Source organism: Acanthopagrus latus, chromosome 18 (genome assembly GCF_904848185.1).
Source record: "Acanthopagrus latus isolate v.2019 chromosome 18, fAcaLat1.1, whole genome shotgun sequence".
Lineage (NCBI taxonomy): Eukaryota > Metazoa > Chordata > Actinopteri > Spariformes > Sparidae > Acanthopagrus > Acanthopagrus latus.
Window position 1 is genome coordinate 31293423 of NC_051056.1, and position 19716 is coordinate 31313138.

At 40.3% G+C, this 19716-nt stretch overlaps 1 protein-coding gene across 1 annotated transcript; it reads left to right on the forward strand.

Annotated features, from left to right (window-relative positions):
• Positions 1-6038: 6038 nt before the first annotated feature.
• On the forward strand, positions 6039-8964 carry nanos1 (nanos homolog 1). The gene has a single exon (XM_037078236.1). It carries the CDS (start codon positions 6686-6688, stop codon positions 7361-7363), a length of 678 nt encoding a protein of 225 aa, XP_036934131.1. The 5' UTR covers positions 6039-6685; the 3' UTR covers positions 7364-8964.
• The last annotated feature ends 10752 nt before the right edge of the window (positions 8965-19716 follow it).

Here is a 19716-nt window from a genome sequence, read left to right on the forward strand (position 1 = left end):
TCCAAGATTTTGTTTGCGTCTGATGGGGCAGCAGAGTCTCTGAAATGGAGTCACTTGACTTTGATCACTTCCTCTGGACTGCAGAAGCAGGTGGGAAGCCTCCTTGTGTCCTTACTGCAGTATGTATTGAGACTTTGCCTCCCCATGAATCTAAAGAGTGTGCTCAGTGCATCATGTTCATCTGTAATACAATGAAGCAGTCATTTCAGGGACAAAATATCTGAAATTCGCTAACTTTTGAGAAATATCAATGGTCACAAAAGTAAAGGAGCGAAGATGAACACTTAAAACACAAACTTCATTCTATGGGGGGTGAGGGGACCTTGGAATCACCACCAGATGTAAATTCACATTTTGGTCTCATGTAAACTTCAACTTTACTGCACTTTGACTTGCAATGTGACTTTATCCAATGGTAAAATAGACTTTCACCTCTACAGCACTTAAACCCCCATCACTCATGCACTGATGGCTGAGGCTGCCATGCAAGACGGTGATCACTGCTCAGCAGGAGCAACTTGGGGGTTCAGTGTCTTGCTCAAGAACACCTCAACATGCAGCTTGGAGAGCTAGGTATGCCACTCTGCCAATAGCAAAAACATGTGGGAAAGACCCCTTGAACTTCCTACAAACCAGCAAACTGAGTTGTTGGCACCTCACATCCGGCGTGGTCCACATTCAGCACCAGCAGGATATTCATTTGCCTGCTTTGTATATGTGTGACTGCAGCTGGATACGAATACTGTAGTCTAGCAATACATCTTACCCCCTCCCCATGGGGCGCAGATTTGCGTCAAGTTAACAAGTAGGAGCTCAAAGGTCGAGTGGTCTTCAACTGTAGTTTTTCTAACAGGTCAGAAATGTTCGAGTTCCCAGTTGTCTGGATCGTGGCATATGAATGGATGCTTTATATGATGCCGATAGGTCTCCTTGCATCTAAGCTACTCCCAGCAAGGATGTGAGAAAGATGCAAGTGAGTAAAGCAATGACACACCTGCCTCCTCCCCCCATCCCTCCAGGATTGGAAGGGGGAGGAGAGAGGAAGCATAAGACAGCATTGTAGCAATGGCCCAGTGTTTGTAGCAATATGATCTGAATTTGGGGGGGTTCATCACTGACTACATGTTGGGTGAACCATTCCTTAAGGATTCGTTCACCTGAAACCACATGCCCCACAAACCTGCATGTTTCAGGTTACTGCCCTGTGCACACTGAGAAGCACTCAGTTTCTTTTTTAAAAAAGTTGTGAAATTAACTTCAGATCTCTGGGGAGCAACATTGCTATAGAGGTACTTCACAAATATTTCTTTCTTTCTACAAACTCTGGAGCCGAATTAGCTTTTGCCTAGATGTGCATGTATGATACAAGGTCAGGTTGTCGGAGGGTTTAAATGCAATACAGTGGAGGCATACAACAATCCTGCTGTCATGACGTTGGGACTCAGGTCACAGCAAGACTGAACAAAGCCGGTTTCTTTCAAAAGCCAAATGACTTTTGTTTGTTCTACATCTCTGAGCTCGATAAAGAGACCCCCCTCTTTTATTGACTGACAAGCTTTATTAGTTTCAATTCTGTTATGCTTCTGGAGCAACATTCAGTGTAATCACCAGTTATCTACAGTGACACACACAAAGCACACAGCCATCCTCTGAGTTTATGTGCAATTACAAAGAGCCCATTTTCTTGCTGTTGAGCTGGGGAACAAAAGAAAACTGAGCACTTGGATATTTGGTTCAGGGGACACAACAATAATAAAAATGCATAAACACAAGCTGCTATGCTTTGCTGCTGATATGGAAATGCTTCCTATTAACTGCAGTTTCCATTCAGCATCTCTGGGGAGAACAAAGGATAATCAAACCTTCTGCGGCACTGGAAACTTCAAGCCTCCAAACCAAGGCGAACCTTAAGCCCATAAAGCTGTGGCGTGTCCGAGTGAAGGCCCACTGTGAAAACAAATATTGAACATAATTTGGTTGCTCGATATTGTGTGATCAAGCCCCCACCCCTCCAGCGGTCTTTCACGTGAAATCAAATTTGTGCTCTGATTAAATTTCCTGCATGTTTCCTCATTTGCATAATCACAAACAGAGCTCTAATGGCTGTGAATGAAAACACGTGGTAATCTTTGGGTCTGAGCCTCACAAAACAAAGAGCCGTCTTTCTAGTGTGATAAGAAAAAAAAGGTATGAAAAATGCACATGAGCCATTTTCATACTGAGTGATTCAGCATTCATCTTCATTACAGCAATCAATATGGCAAAATGGATTTTTCAGCGATTCCTGCAAACCCATTATGTATTGTTTCACTGATCAATATGTGGCTCTGTAAACACGGAGATGGAGGAGTGGTTGTAATATGAAAAGAGTATTACTGAGCCTTCTGGTCGTGCTGAGGCCTGGATTATCAGCTTAAACAGAGTTGGAGGGTATATCCACGTCTGAAGTATCTTTGAGCAAGGCATTGCAATGATTTATCTATGGCAGCTGCCTCTAGCAGCAGTGTAGGAATATGCAGACAGCCTCCCTGTGTGTGTGCTGTGTGTAATCCTTCCTCATGCACTCGCCTCTCCAAGGCCACTGCTGAAACTTGCCTCATGAAATAAGCAGCAGAGAACAAAAGGATGAACAGACAGCCACAGAACATCCTGCTGCTTCACACAAAAACACATTCTGATTTATTTTAAGAGGTTAGAGACACCACATCTGATGTTAATCATTCAAAACATGCCCAAATGATGCATTTAAATTATTACTATGAGCATATGAGCAGGATGAGGTTTCTTCATATGTCAATCATTCATTTATCGCGTCAAATATGAATCCAGCAGACTTTCCACCTGGAATGAGACAAATCTCATTTCTGTTTGCCAAAAACAGAAAGTATCACTGCTGGATCACAGCACAGAATGTGTTGATGATTCTAATCATAATGCATGAAGCAGATTAGCTCGACGAGATGGTTTAAATCACTCATTATCATAGCGCTAACTTCAGCAAAACGTGCATTTGAGCTGATTTGCATTGCATAATACATCTAAAGCACAACAGCAGAACAAATTGAGTTGTGAGCCTCGTGTTGCTAATCAGCCCAGCAGGAAATATGATCTGATCATTAAAAAACAAACATCTTCCTCAGCCAGCCTCCACTTTTCCTGATGATCTGTGTTTTTCAATGGTCAGGCCAAAACCAAAACACTCACACAACAATCACTTAGTCAGTGTGATTCCTTAATCGATTTACAGCCGTAGCCTCCCTGCTGATGTTATGCATCATTCCTCTGCTAATCTCACTTCCTTGTCCAATATACTCATGCAACCTCGAGGCGGCCGCAGAATTAGCTTTAGTTAATGGACGAGTATTAATCCCTCTTAGTCACAACAAAATTAAGGAATAATGCGGCCATGAATATTTCAGCTATGCTGCAGCAACACAGGAATCTGCTTGCACAATCTGCCCTGGCTTGCAAAAAAAGGAATTGGCGATCACATACATTATTAATGCTTCATCATAAAATTCATATTCGACTTCATATATTTTGCACCAGCTGAATGGGAGCTCAGAGTGGGAATCCAATGAGCAGTCAATACTATTTCAAACTAACTTGCTGAACAAACAGAACAGAGAGAAATGGACTCTGAAACATTGCAGCTCGTCGGAGCGTGCTTTCATCACTCCGTTTCCAAAGGTTGTACATTCTTATTAGATCCCTTAAAAATAGATGTGAACCTTCCAAGTCAGTGAGTTTGTGCAGTCTCCCCCTGGAAGTTTTAATTAGAGCACCAGTCACTCGTGTTATCGTTGTTTCAAGAGGGCCGCTTCCACATTCCTGAGCTGCCCACTTCATCACAGGATCAGAGGCCCGCAGTGAGTGTACTGTTTAAGACTACTGCCTCGTATCCCCTGCTGGATCTTACCTCAAGAGTCCGGATCAGGATCAACTTCTGTTACTGATGGAGAGCCAGAGTGCTCAAATATAATTGGCAGGATTATTGCAGGGACATATTGTGCATTTAAAGACTCAGAACAGATCCCTGATAATGAAAAGAAAATTATGCCAGAGCAGCACATGATACAGATCCCTCAGTGTTCATGAGCTCTCCACGTACGTACGTGTAGAAATAGACTAGAAAACACTTCCTGTAACTGTGCTGAAAAACAGCCTGAGTGACTGTCAGAGGTTTTCTATGTTGTTGTTGATGTTTCAGATGGGGAACTGATTTCATACCTCAAGCTATAACTCACTGCTTTCAAGTAAAGGTACAGCTAAAGGCAGCGTGGTCCTTGTTATCAAAGCAACAAACAGCAGGAGATGTTTGTAATGTCTCTGAGGAACTCTACAGCCTACAGATTCGTCTGAGACAATGCTGAGAAGCCGTCTCTCAACATGTGGCTGTCATACAAGATCGGAAATCAAAATATGTATGTGAGTGGAAGAAATTAAATCTCACAGCCTTTATACAATTCTGAGAAGAGAAATAAAGATAAATTATTAGAGTTTGGAACTACATCAATTTTTGGAACTGTTGCAATTTTGGATGTAATGTGAAAGTGAGTGAGTCTTACCTTTTCTTTTGCTGTCCTGCTCTTATTATCCTCATCATACATATTACATGTAAAATTTGTAACCCTGAGCAGTCAAAACAAAATCAGACTTGTGTGAATGCCCAACCAATTAATGAGACTCACTTGGTCTGATCAGTTATGGTTGAACCAAAGCACAGAACATTCTGCCTCCACCCAGAAACAATGAAGTAGAATTAGATTTTCTTGCTGTAATGATTAGCAACTTCCAATTTACGTTGTGACTCCTGAGAAGAGTCCACAGACCGACACCTCTCTCAGGAAGTCCCTCTGGAGACGCAACCAGACGAATGTGGACGTTGTCACTGGAGAAGAAGTCTACCACAGTTCTCACTGCTGAGTCAGTGGTGGAAGTTACTTTTCACACTGTTAAATTCCAAGGACAAATTGTATTTTACTGCATGGCCTTTATTTTACATATTTAGTTACTGGTTACTTTGCAGACACCAAAGTAATATTAATATTAATACAATAACTAAAATTAAATCTGAGATGGGCCGTCCTGCTGACGGACTGCAGGAACTTGCTGTTGTGATAGAGTACTTCTGCACCGTGGTATTGCTACTCAAGTGAAGATCCGAGAACTTCTTCCATTGCTGCTCTCGGTCAGAAGGAAGTTTTGTAATTTGGGTGAACTTACCCTTTAACAACCCTACACATATGCCATAAAATGCTTGTTTGTTCTATAGCTTTACATTAGTGGTGCAGACTCCAGATGTATATTTTATATTATGTACATTATTCAAGTCCTAATTCCAGTGATTCTGTCTGCACGGCTTGTTTGTGTGCTCCTCTCTCCAAACGACTGATGACATGTGGCCTGTGAACATCATGGTGACTTCTATCTTCCAGCCTGTGGCCTTCATGACAGCAGGCTGTGTCTGCAGCCTCCTTCACAGAGAGGAGGAGAAGAGGAGGAGGGGTGGGGGAGGAGGAGGAGGAGGAGAGACAGGCAGTTTGCACTGTGCTGCCCCCTGTTGAAGGCAAGGCTGCTGTGTTGACGTCAGCACTGAGCTGCTGTTCTGACTGGACCTTATGAAAGCACGTGACAGCTGAACACATGGTTTGTTTACTAAGTTTAGGTCTCTGGAAGTAAACAAACCTTTGATTCTAACTAGGACAATAATAATAATAATAATAATAATAATAATAATAATAATAATCTGCATGTAAATCCAGCTCTCTAACAGTCCATGCAGACAGTGGAGATACATGTTCAGTATGTTTACAGGCTGGTGTCCCAGCTGAGGGAATGTGCATTTATGAGGAAAAACATTCTTTATTTTGCAAAAAAGTAAGAAAATGATCTACACATGATATTGTGTGTTTTTAATTGATAAGGCCCTGTCCACTAAACATGGACACGTGAGGGACTGTTTAAGACGTTTGTCTCATCTTGATTAAATGTGAACATGGTCGGACGCATGAGCACAGATAATTCCTCCCTGCGCAGTGATATGATGGCTGCTGTCTGGAACAAAGGCCTCTGCTCTCTTGGCACACAAGGGGTTAATGTGCGCAGCGAGTGTGCGAGTTGGCGTTGGAGGTATTTCACGCCAGTGATCAACGATGTTGACTCACGAAACATGCGGAATTGTAATGTTTTACTACCAAGAAGGGAACAAAGAGCCGCGCTCCCCTCCTCTAATTGATCAGCAGTCACGCTGAAATAATGTCATTAACTACAGTAAAGGCTTTGTGCGCGGAACGACTCCTCTGCGCACTTGCCCGAATCATTAACTACTAACTACCGGTACTTGTTTGAAAAAATTGCCTGAATCCACAAGCGCCTGAATGATGATTGAGGTCGACAAAGCGCCTGCCCGCAAGAAAACAAGTCTGTCCAAATGTGGCTGTGAAGAAAGGGGGGTCCGCTTTCAACCTGATCACAAACTTGGTTTTGAAGGGAGAGCGCCCCGCCCTCCTGGTCCTTATAACCAGAAAGCCTGTTTGCAGGACGCTCAAACATAACAGGAACACTGGAGACCACATCGACGTGCATGAACCAGTCCTGGAGACGAGCTCTGGCTACAAAGACTTTACGGATTACGCTGGTTGTTTCACCTTTTTGATCGCAAGCAGAACGACCAGAAGTGGCCATGGAATTTCTGAATCACAACTATTTGAACGCGCGCAGCCCATATGACTATACTTTTAATTTCTGGAACGACTATCTCGGGCTGACGACGTTGGTTACGAAGAATAATAAGCTCAGCATTCCCCAGAACCCCAACTCCATCACCGAGTCCCTGAAAGCGACCCTGGGCTTGGACGATTCCCCGGCGTGTCCGTGCGTAATCGCGGGCGGCGTTGGAGAGAGCGGGCACATGGACTGCTGCTGCCCGTCCGGGAGCCCCCCGCCGGCCTCCATACTGGACTTGAAGGAGCGTTTCTCCATACTGAGCCCCTTCCACAACCAGCTCGGCGTCCAGCCGGAGCGAGAGGTGGGCTTCGGGGGGAGCTTCGCGGGGTTCGATCTGTTCGGTATGGAGAGGAAGATGCGCAAACCCGCTTCAAGGAGCAAGCAGGAGCCCAAAATCTGCGTCTTCTGCCGAAATAACGGAGCTCCTGAGGAGGTGTACGGCTCTCACGTCCTGAAGACTCCGGATGGGAGGGTCGTGTGCCCGATCCTGAGGGCTTACACTTGTCCCCTGTGCAGTGCCAACGGGGACAATGCCCACACGATAAAATACTGTCCACTGTCAAAAGACCAGCCATCCCAGCGACCACTGAAGGGAGGGAGGGCTGTGGGGGGTAAGAGGATGAAGATATTCTGAGCAGACATGACTGTAAAGTAAAATGAATTGCACTGAACAATTTCCAGATGACTGTTTTGATTTCGGCTCGAGCCTTTATCCAGTTTCATAAACACATTGATTTGATCTTTTCTTTTCTCTCTAAGATCTCTTATATTTTTATAGTTCTTTTATCCACATAGAATAATTTTATGCTTTATACATCGGATTTATTTTTCTTGCTAGTTTGTAGTCATTTGAGCGTGTGCATATAAAGACCTGTATCAATAATCACAACAAAGTGTGAATAGGTGTTAAGATAAAGTATTTTGGTCATGTAGGGAAACACACTGACATTGGCTAAAGGGGATGAATGTCATATTTCTACCAAGTATTTTTGTACGGTGAGCTAAGCTCGCCATGATTTTTTTCTTTTCTCGTCTTAGAAAACCAAAGTTATGTTTGCCATTAAAGAAGCTGAAGAATGTGTCATTGATGAGTACTTGTGTCTGACTGGAGGAGCAACTCTTCATCCATCTGCCTGCCCAAAAATCTCCACAACATATTTTCCGACTTGCTCCTAAAGTTGACATTCAATCTGCAGGCGGGAAGAAAAAAAAGAAAACACAGACAATGTGGCCTCTGTTTGGAGCTCGTGTTCTCCGGGGAACATTATAATCAATTGTTGCCAAGCCAAACCTCTTTCTCCAATCCTATGTGATGAGATCTGACTCCAGCGGTCAGAAATGAGAGATAGCCGACATTTTCTTATGTTTACATTCCCAAATAAGGGCGACACACTGGATTTCTTTCTCTGTCAGGTCTCTCTCTCTCTCTCTCTCTCGGTCTCTGGTGTTTGTTTCGGTTCTGCCTGACAGTGTTTTCACCAGAGAGCCTCTTCATGGGCAGTCTGCTCTGTGACATCCTGTCGCTCCCAGTGTGGGGCTGAAAAATAGCAGAATGAATGTTAGTCAGCAACAACATCCCGGTATCCCGTAATTTCTTTTTCTGAAGAATCCCAAAAAAAAGATGCAAAAATGTGGTGAATGTATGCTAAAAGTGTCACTTGCAGGACTGCACATGTCTGACAGTTTTGTTTACCAAAGGAATTCATTGCATTGAAGAAAGAAGAGAGATTTGCTGTATTGTATATAACGTGATGTTTATTCAGTATTTTAACATTACAAGTGACTTCAGAGGGCGCTACCTCAACAGGATTTTGTACTTACATGTAAAATGTCAACAGCAGTTTATTGATATAGTGCTGCCATTTATAATAAGGGTTTTGATAGTATTTTTGATCTTTGTATAACATAATTGTATTTTCATTTTGTTGCATTTAACATGACGGAAGTGAATTTCCAAGAAGCTATAAGCAATGCTCACCAAAAGGTGATTGTCTGTACATAATGATTATTCCCATACTTTGTTGATGTGACATCCTGGAGAGTGTGCCACAGAGTGCAGATTACACGCGGCGGACAGAAATGTGCCACTTTTAACAGAGGTTTTTGATTAAATGAATAATAGAAAAAGAAACACTGTTGAACTTTGTTATTTATATTTTACCACAATTTTCCTGTATGCTGCTGTGCAGAATAACAACATATGATTCCACTAGAGAAATAAAAACTTATCAAATACGTGGATCTACGTGGTCGTGTTCTTCAGCTGGTTCATGAACCCGTTTTAAAGGCGCTCTGTGAAGAGTTCAGCTCCACTGACTCAAAGGACAACACAACTTCACACTGTTTTGCTTTGTTTATGTGTGGCGGACCCTGCCACCTTTCTAGCTTCAAACAGTGTTCTTGGACTTACTTCTCCTCTGAGAGCAGCTGGTTTATTCACTTACAGAAAAAATTAATATGTCTGAGTTTGTTTTATTACCTCATTATTACTGGAAATATTAAAGATCAGAGTTTGAATTACTTCTCCAAAACTACATGGTGCCTCTTTAAGCAGAAACATTCGCAGGAGTCTAAAATGATGCGATTTAGTGATTTGAAAGTGGGCTGATTAAATTAAACACATTGACGGGAACGTCCCTGCTAACTGACTGACTCACACACAGTTGAGCTCTCGTACACACCACAACACACTGAACAGAGAAAAAACGTCCCTTTAACCTTTTGCTTTTGGACAAACTCAAACTGATCTGCTGCTCTGGCATCTCAAAGATTTGTTTCTGAAGGACAAACACAGTGCCATGGTTGTTTAGGGAGGTCTGCCCACACAAGAATGTCTTGGCTTATGCCTCGCCATTGAAATGGATCATGTTTGCACTGAAGTGGATTGAATAGCAGGCCCTCCCGGCCTTCTCCACCTGCCATCTGTGGAATGGCTGCTGAGGACATATTAAAGGGGCTCGAAACAGGCAGCAAGCTTTGCTGCTGCATCTTATTTTTGGGGAAAAAGTCAGAGCAATGCGCAGTTGTGCAGCTGTGAGAGCTTACTGCAGCAATGAAGGAACAATAAATAGAGATAAACCAGGACGAGTTCATGAATGACTTTACTGTCTCAGCAGCAAAACAACCCCAGACATTCATAATTGTGGCTGATGCTGAGCGTACAGTACAAGAGCACATCAAGTCGACTGTATGTACGTACTTAAGCCCGAGGCATCCGCCTGGTGTCATCCACACCTAGGCTGTTCCTCCCTCCTCTCCATCCCCCCTCCTCTGTCTTCATGCATCTCTCCAGCTGAGGCAGCAGCATTAAAAATGGATGACTACTAAGTGCAACAGGGATTTATCTCAGTTAGAACAGTGGTGAAAAAGCCTGGCGGGCTAGTATTTCATGCAAACACAGTCAGCTAACAGGTCTTATTCCCTCTACGCCACAGCCTCCATTAGCCACTCTGCAGACAGGGCCCATATAATCTATTTAGTTGCACCATTTATGAGATATGTGTCTTTCATGATCATGTACTCTGTCTTAGCTGGCTGTTTGTGATGCAGTATACATTATGTGTACACAACAAGTCTCTACAGAGCTTGACAGAAGAGCAAAGTTTGTTTCAAGATGAGATGTGGGGAAAGATCTTCTGCCACGACGTGTAACTGTTTTAATCGAAGGGCAGCGCTGACGCTCAGGTGTTGACTCCAGGTAGTTATCACCAAGACTGAAGCTCCAGGATTCCCTCTGGCAGCTGGTTAACATTTAGCTTGTGCTCTGCAGCATTAGTTAGTCTTTGCTGTTAATGTGATTTAGAGGATTCATTAATTCTCAACATATCAGTGGCTATGCTGGATATTTCCTCATTAAAGTGCCACATAGTTACAGTAGATCAGTGGTTCCCAGCCTTTTAGTCCGATGTGCCAGTGGAGCCCCATCAGATGGGCTCAGGCTCAGGTTCTCTTCTTTACTCTACCATTAGTCTTTATGAGTCGGCTCAATAAAAGATCGGCGCAGAGAAAAAACAGCGTCTGTGGTTGATCCATGGAAGAGTCTGTAAATACAGTCCATCATTTAGTAACTAACCGCTCTGCATTCTTTTATATACTGTGTGTATTATATACTGAAGACCAGAGAAACAACACGACAGCAAAAATACTGAACAGACACTAACAACGGCACATGAAAGACTCTCTTTTTAAAATCGGTGGTCAACATGGGCAATATCAGCAAAACCTTCTGCCATATAGTGTAAGTTTACAAAAAGAAGAGATGAGTGAGGAAGGTGTTTTAATCAAAGGGCAGCACTGATGCTCAGGTGTTGACTCCAGGTGAGGTTCGCCCAGAGCGTCAAAAATGTATTGAGCCAGTTTATATTTTTACATTTGCATCCGACTGATCGTCTCACCTGCTGATCATTTGGAGTAGATGAATTTGGACGTTTCAACCAATTATTTATTACTTTTACGCAGTGTTGCAAAAGGCAGAGAACCTAAAGTAAAGATATGAAATATTACCTTGGTAACAGTGCAAGTCATCTGTATGTATCTGTACATGACTGATATTAACTGCACTGAAATATCAAGAGAAATCTTCTGGTAAGAAATATACTCAAGTAGCAAAAGTAAAAGTAAATCATGTTTTGTGTTGGAATATGCTGTGTACTATCTGTAGACCCATTATCAGCCCGACTAATTATCAGATTCAATGTTCAGCATTTTTCTGGTTGTTGAAATCATAGTTTTTTTTTTTTTTTTTTGTCAATTTCCAATACAGGTTCTTTGAAAGTCTGAAACTTTGACTCTAATGAGGTTCTTGACTTGATGAACTGTTTCCTGTTGTCTCAGCACAACACTGGAGACAGTTTGGAGAGTTTTTTGATGATAAAAATCATTTTCATTTTCATCTTCAACACAAATTCTGGATGTACAGTATATCTCTGAATTACAATCAAAAATTAGATACATAAAAATGATATTTAAGAATGTAAAAAAATAAATGATTATTGATAGCTGAGCCACCCCAAAGTCTTTCCATCTCTCACCTGGTGCCCCTAGGAATCACTGCCACAGATCACCAGAGGAGTTTTCAGTCTGAGGATGACGGCTGTGACCTGTTATAAAACTCGGGTCTCAGATTTTAGATGGACGTGTTGTCTCTCATGCTATGCAACTATGCTATAAGTTTGCTGAATGCCTTCTTTTAAAGCACTACAGTCATGCAAACTGACTAAATCAAACAACGGGCCATTTCAAAAGCATTCTCCTTCTCCATGGATCCATATAATAGCAGTAAGGCTTATTAAAATGATAATAGTTTAGAGATCTGGACATTTCATTTGTCAGTTCCTCAGTTCCCAGAAAACATTTAGAACAATGATGTACAGTCGTCTGTATTGTTGCAGCAAGCATAGCCTCTGTGCTGCCAGGTTTTAAAATATTCTTAGATCAGTTGCTCTCAAATAAAGATGACTGAAAAATATAAAAAACAAAACAAAACAAAAAAAAACTGCACCACTGGTCTCAGTGGTGGGTATCATCGAGTCGAAGTTCAGACCTGTGCTGCTCCTCCAGGCAGGACCAAGCAAATACTGAAATGACTCGGCTAAATGACCTGATGACACATTTGCATAACATCCCTCTCTTTCATTGACCCACATGGTAACAGTGTGGAGGGCTGATAATAGGTTACAGATTGGCAGATTTCATTTACGGGCCTCATCATTTCCCCAGAAGACTCTCGTAGTGAGGATGCTCCTGTCGCCTAGCAACATCCACCTGGGGATAAAACTGGCCAGCAGCTGAGCATGAAAGTCATCCACAGAGTGAGAGGAGAGGAGAGCATCTTCAGCCCTCACATCCGGTGGCTTATTGTTGATCTGGTGCAGGTTGGATTTTAAAATTGGAAGGAAAGCCCTTAAAGAGATGCATTTTCAACATGGTGGCGCCCCCTGTGGTGATTACAGGTACTATAAAAAACATTCCTACCTGTTCTGTGACACTTCCTGTGTTGAGTGTTATTCGAAGTTGCTGATGTGGAAGGAATCGTAATGACCAGTGTGGTGTTATTGAACTCTCTGTCGACATGCCTGACTGTCCGGTGTGATAACAGCTCCGTCCCTCCCAGGGCAGATTTCAGCTTTGATGCTGTAATCAAAATTTCACAAAAGATTCATTTGAACCCAAAACTGGTTGCTGTTTAAGTTAGGGAGACAGGTTATTACGTTTCTTTCACATCATGATCAGCTTATTTCTCAGTGGCTGTTTCACTGCTGCAGACACACTGTCAGCTGAAATAATCTTCCAAGTCACAGGTGTGAATCCATAGAAGATCTGCGCTGCAAATAATCTCAGTGTTTAGTCAATGAGTACCAGGTCCCTTCTTCTTAACATGTTTTCTGCATTCAGGACAAACACTTGTCTGTCTGTTCAATCACAGCCTGGCTGTTATTGGCACATCCTTAGGCAGTCACAGAAATAATACAAAGCAGCAGGGGAGTTGTTTTCTGTTCATATCTTTGCCTCTTGGTATTTATAGTTTTCAGGAATTCAGTTTCCTCCAGTTGCCTTCCAAACGATGGTGTCTTATGTGGATAAGAGGTCTCTGCAGGCTCTGATGAAGATTTCTGCTGAAAGGAACAGGAAGAATGGAATTATGTCTTATATTTACTTCTCATATACTAGATGCTCTTTGTTGCTACGTCCTGAACTGCAGCAGTGACGCAGTGTTTCTATGTGCTACCCTTCATCCTGCTCCAGGGTTGCATGCGACCACCACACTCTCTGTCTGCAGAGATAATCGAGGCCACGTAACATAACAGGACATACAACCCCAAGTGTGCCAGTCAGCTACAACTACAAAGTCAACAAAAATATAATTTCCTGTTTATTCTTTTGGAGGGATTTATTAGTCATGATGCTGCACTCGCTATACAAACAGAAAGAAAGACAGGTGAGAGACGAGCTCAAACCGCTCACTGGAGGAAACAGCTGTGCTGGTCGAAATATGATTACTTGGAAAAGTTGCACATGTAGTCGGACTCTTCTCTCCCCAATTCCACAATGTTAAAGATGCAGGAGGAGAGTCCAGCCCTGCGTGGCCCCACAAGCATCGAGTCTGAAGCATCTTTAATCTGTCCGATTCTTCAGTCTGCTGATGGTGGCGACTGCTCACAGCTGAGGAATATGCATGATAGTGAGACAGCCTGAATGAATAACAGCTATCAAATCTCTATCGAGAACTAACTAAACTTAGCTTCTTCATCCACACAGAGGGTCGCAGAGGAGTACTTAGTGTTACACTTACACTTAGTGTTTTGTTGTTTGCCAACGGCTGAAGCTCAGGGCTGACACCGAACCATCCCAGTGTCATATTACACAGGCCGGACCAAGTGCCAGTGGGATGACTGAACGTTTGTAGTAGATGTACTGCAGCCGCTTCCAACACACACACACGCACGCACGCACGCCCGCACGCACACACGCACGTACGCACGTACGCACACACACACACACACACACACACACACACACACACACACGCACACACACACACACACGCACACACACACACACACACACACACACACACACACTCGGCTCTGCTGCTTTTACTTTCATCAGTTTTAATTTATATTTAATCATCAGTTTTGAACTATTGGTGGGACAAACAAATCAACATTTGGACAAATTATTTTCACAAATCATTTTTACAAACCAAACAATCAGTTGATTAATAATAATAATAAAAAAAACAGCAAATAAATCCGTAATGACAATAATCATTAGATGCATTCCTACAAAACAGTCAGTCATAATAATCTAATGCTGATCTAACATAATAAAATACAATGTATTAATATTTAATACAGTCCCATTTAAAGACATTTCTATATAATCACCTGAAAATAAGAAGTGTTGTGGTTTCTTTACATTGTGCTGAGGCTACAGAGTGAGCGGGTTCATGTTCCACCTCCATGTTTCTACAGTAGCCCAGAGCGAACAAACACAGACTCTAGAGATGTTCCACCATAGAGGAGGGTGAGACGAGGTGTGTTCAGTTGGTTTCAGCCTTACCTCTTCGTGCCACTTAGACTTCACACTCTAAGGAACATCATGTTGTTCTCCTCTACTGCTGCTCTGCAGCATTCACAGGAGAAGTAAGAAAAAACATTTGTAGACATTCATCACTCCTCTCGCAAGTTTCTCTTTTAATAAAAAGATTATTGAGAAAAAAAAACATTTTAATTAAAGGGCAGCGTTATCAGTCAGGTGCTGAGTAGTTATCACAGGATCCCCTCTGGCAGGTGATAAAGTGTAAGTTAGTGCTCTGCAGCAGTCGTGAGTCGTTGCTGTTAAATTGACTTGAGAGAATGAGAATCATTAATTCAACATCAGTGCTGCTACATGAAAGAGTTAAACTTCTGCAGTTTACAAGATGATTTTTTGAGCCTTACAGTGTTGGCTGTGATTTTCTCTGAACTTTAAGTGACCTCAGTGTCAGTTTAAGATGGCGTCCTCTCTGCAGCGTTACCGTCGGCCGCCATAAACTGCTGCCACACTGAAACAGCACATTTTCATAGCATGCTGCTTTTTCACTGACCCATGTGATAATAATGTTGAAAACACATGATAAGTTACAGATCTGCAGGATTATTGTATTGGTCCCAACATTTCCCAGAGTACACTTGCAATGTTCCTGTCGCCTAGCAACTCCTGGAGATAAAATTGGACAGCAGCCAAGCGTGAAAGTCACTGTGTGGAGCGAGGTAAAGAGGAAACCATCTTTAACCCTCGCATGGTGGCCAAGTGCCCATTTCAAGCCATTTATTTGAATCACATTTTGAAAAGAAAACTTAATGTACATGTACATTTTATTTAGACATCATGAAGACATGACTAAAGGACTGATGTGGACATTGTGCTGCAGCAGGGTTAGATGAAGGAGCCCAGTGTGAGAGATGGGTTACCTCTGTGATATAAATTGATTTAACTAGAACAAGGTGTGCAGGAGTTCAGCCTCAGTTCAATGCTTGAGCTGCATTGAAGTTGCTTCCATACTTCACTACTGGTGTCTATATACCTGTTTTAGTTTTACTTATTACACCTTATGAAGTGAGGTTTATTGGGAGCTGATCTAAAGGCAGACGTTGTCATTATTCTATAGCCTTAAGACTGTGCCAATGCTCTTCAGCTGTCTGCTGCCAGTTAAAGCAGGTCTGGTTGGATTTTGAGTGTAAAAAAGGTCCATCTGCACATTAAAACAACCGAGTGTTTGTACAGAAGTCTTCTCCTGCAGAAAACATCCTCAGAATCACTTTACACTGTGAAAAGCTTATTGTTATAATAAGATGTTTCTCATGTTATAACAAAATATACTCATGTTATATTATCACATTATGATATCAGGTGTATTTGATATTTGATTTGATAAGATAGTTATTCAAAACAAGACAAAAGGAAGAAGATCACATATGAGAATACATGGTACTTAAACCCATGTGCACAGAAAGGCCTGCCCCAGTGTTACTCAACCCACCAGACCTGCTGTGAGGAAGCTGTGCTAACCACCCAGCCACGTGCTGCTTCTTATTATATCACGTATGTTTGTATGGTGTAATAACACACAAACATCACATAAACATTCCACACAATGATATGATCCTGATGATGCTTCAGTTCCTGGTGCAGCAGCAGGATGTTTCTGTAGCTTTGTCATTTCCTATTACAAAATGAAAGTACACTACTACAATACGCTTTCTTCTCTGACTAACTGTAAAGACGGGGACTGTGTCTGAATTCTGCACAGCAAACTCATTCTGAGCAGTTTGTAAGTATGTAGTTTAGTCAGATGGGAAAAGATTACTTTAATATGTCAGAATGCAGCTCATGAAATCAACGTGATGAATCTGTGAGCTGTCTGAAGATAAAGTGCACTACAGAGACAGAGGAGCAACTGATGGCTGCAGACACTGATCACAGGTAAGTAGATCATTTCCTGTCATGAATGATTTCTTCATACTATACTGTATTACTATACTGTATTATTATACTGTATTATTATACTGTATTACTATACTGTATTATTATACTGTATTACTATACTGTATTATTATACTGTATTACTATACTGTATTACTATACTGTATTATTATACTGTATTACTATACTGTATTATTAAACTGTATTATTACACTGTATTACTATACTGTATTACTATACTGTATTATTATACTGTATTATTATACTGTATTATTATGCTGTATTACTATGCTGTATTATTATACTGTATTATTATACTGTATTATAATACTGTATTACTATACTGTATTATTATACTGTATTACTATACTGTATTACTATACTGTATTATTATACTGTATTACTATGCTGTATTACTATGCTGTATTACTATACTGTATTATTATACTGTATTATAATACTGTATTACTATACTGTATTATTATACTGTATTACTATACTGTATTACTATACTGTATTACTATGCTGTATTGCTATACTGTATTATTATACTGTATTACTATACTGTATTACTATGCTGTATTATTATACTGTATTACTATACTGTATTATTATACTGTATTACTATACTGTATTATTATACTGTATTATTATACTGTATTACTATACTGTATTACTATACTGTATTACTATGCTGTATTATTATACTGTATTACTATACTGTATTACTATGCTGTATTATTATACTGTATTACTATACTGTATTATTATACTGTATTACTATACTGTATTATTATACTGTATTATTATACTGTATTACTATACTGTATTACTATACTGTATTACTATGCTGTATTATTATACTGTATTACTATGGTGTATTATAATGCTGTACTATAATACTGTATTACTATACTGTATTAGTATACTGTATTACCATGCTGTATTATAATACTGTATTACTATACTGTATTATTATACTGTATTATTATGCTGTATTACTATGCTGTATTACTATACTGTATCATTATACTGTATTACTATGCTGTATTATTATGCTGTATTACTATACTGTATTACTATACTGTATTATTATACTGTATTACTATGCTGTATTATTATACTGTATTACTATACTGTATTATTATACTGTATTACTATGCTGTATTATTATACTGTATTACTATGGTGTATTACTATGCTGTATTATTATACTGTATTACTATGCTGTATTATTATACTGTATTACTATACTGTATTACTATGCTGTACTATAATACTGTATTATAATACTGTATTACTATACTGTATTAGTATACTGTATTACCATGCTGTATTATAATACTGTATTACTATACTGTATTACTATACTGTATTAGTATACTGTATTACCATGCTGTATTATAATACTGTATTACTATACTGTATTATTATACTGTATTACTATGCTGTATTATTATGCTGTATTACTATACTGTATTATTATACTGTATTACTATGCTGTATTATTATACTGTATTATTATGCTGTATTACTATACTGTATTACTATACTGTATTACTATGCAGTATTATTATACTGTATTACTATACTATATTATTATACTGTATTACTATACTGTATTACTATGCTGTATTATTATACTGTATTATTATACTGTATTACCATGCTGTATTACAATGCTGTATTATAATATTGTATTACTATACTGTATTATTATACTGTATTACTATGCTGTATTACAATGCTGTATTGCTATGCTCTATAAAAGAGTATGTGTTCCAGAGGCATACTGTTCATTAGTACATGACTGTAAGTGGGAGAAGGACACACTTGATTGTTTGGAGTCTCTCGAGCTCCTTGACTTCCCAGAATGCCTCCAGCAAACACCTGAGCACAGAATAACTCCACCTGTGACACCTGTGTCAGTTTCCGATGGGTGTAGATCAGCGACAGGTGTTCGTCACCACTCAGTTTCTTTTCACCTACTGACTTGTTCATGAGCCACAATTTGTTAATTCTAGTAGACAAAATGTTCAGTAAAATGGCCCAGGGTTGTTTCTTTTCTTTTTGTGAGCATGTTGCTGCATTGATCAATGTCCAAGTGGTAAATTGATCTGTTTTCTATCTTTTCTTATTTAATAATGCAGAGGATTAAAAGTGCCAGAGGGTGGTCTTTTCCCATTCACTCCAGATTGTTTCTGGGGGAGACCAATGAAAGCACTGCTATAGGTGTCAGAGGAGCTTACAAGATTTATTTCTCTGTAGGTGCGAGTAAATCGATAGCGTCTCTGCTCACGGTTCAACCAAACTGTTCAGTGAACGCTATCCTGCAATACCAGCTGCTTTATTTAAATGACATACACTGTTGTTCTCTAATGCTCAGAGGCAGAGCTCTGCAGTGTATCAGCACTACTGAAGTATCAGGATTCATGAAACCTGTTGTGAGTCACTGCCAGAGCTTTTATTTTATTTACATGTGATTGCAGGGGACAGTGAGGGAAATGATGTTCATGCTTCTGACATTTTTCATCACCCAATTTTTGCAGTATTTTCTCAGCGGTTGAGGTTAAAGCTGACTAATCTTGATTGTGAGGAGAAATAAGACATATTCCATTAATAGTCTGTCACTTTTTAATTTTTTACATTTTCTTGAATGTTTCTTTCTTTGAATTTGAACAATCACTACCACAGTACATCATTCTTTTTATATCATTTCATTTATTTAGCACAAAAGAAAAGAAGCAAATGGTTCAGGTGAGATTAAGAAAACCTCTATGGTCTTACAAAACTCATATAATCCACAAAAATAAGCCAACAAGCAATCGTAGTATTAAAAACGTAGGAATAGAGCATGAACGAACAGAAGAAACATAGAAGAGATGGAACGATGCACAACACGGCAGGCTGACACTGAATATCTGAGAGGTGAGTGGAGGACAAAGTCCAGAACATCCCTGGAAATAAAAAATGCTTTACAGACACCCAAATGTGATTCAGGTAAAAAAGTATAAGAGACAC

Bases quoted from the DNA above. Each gene is read 5' to 3' on its own strand.
- nanos1 (XM_037078236.1), top strand. From the start codon at position 6,686: ATGGAATTTCTGAATCACAACTATTTGAACGCGCGCAGCCCATATGAC.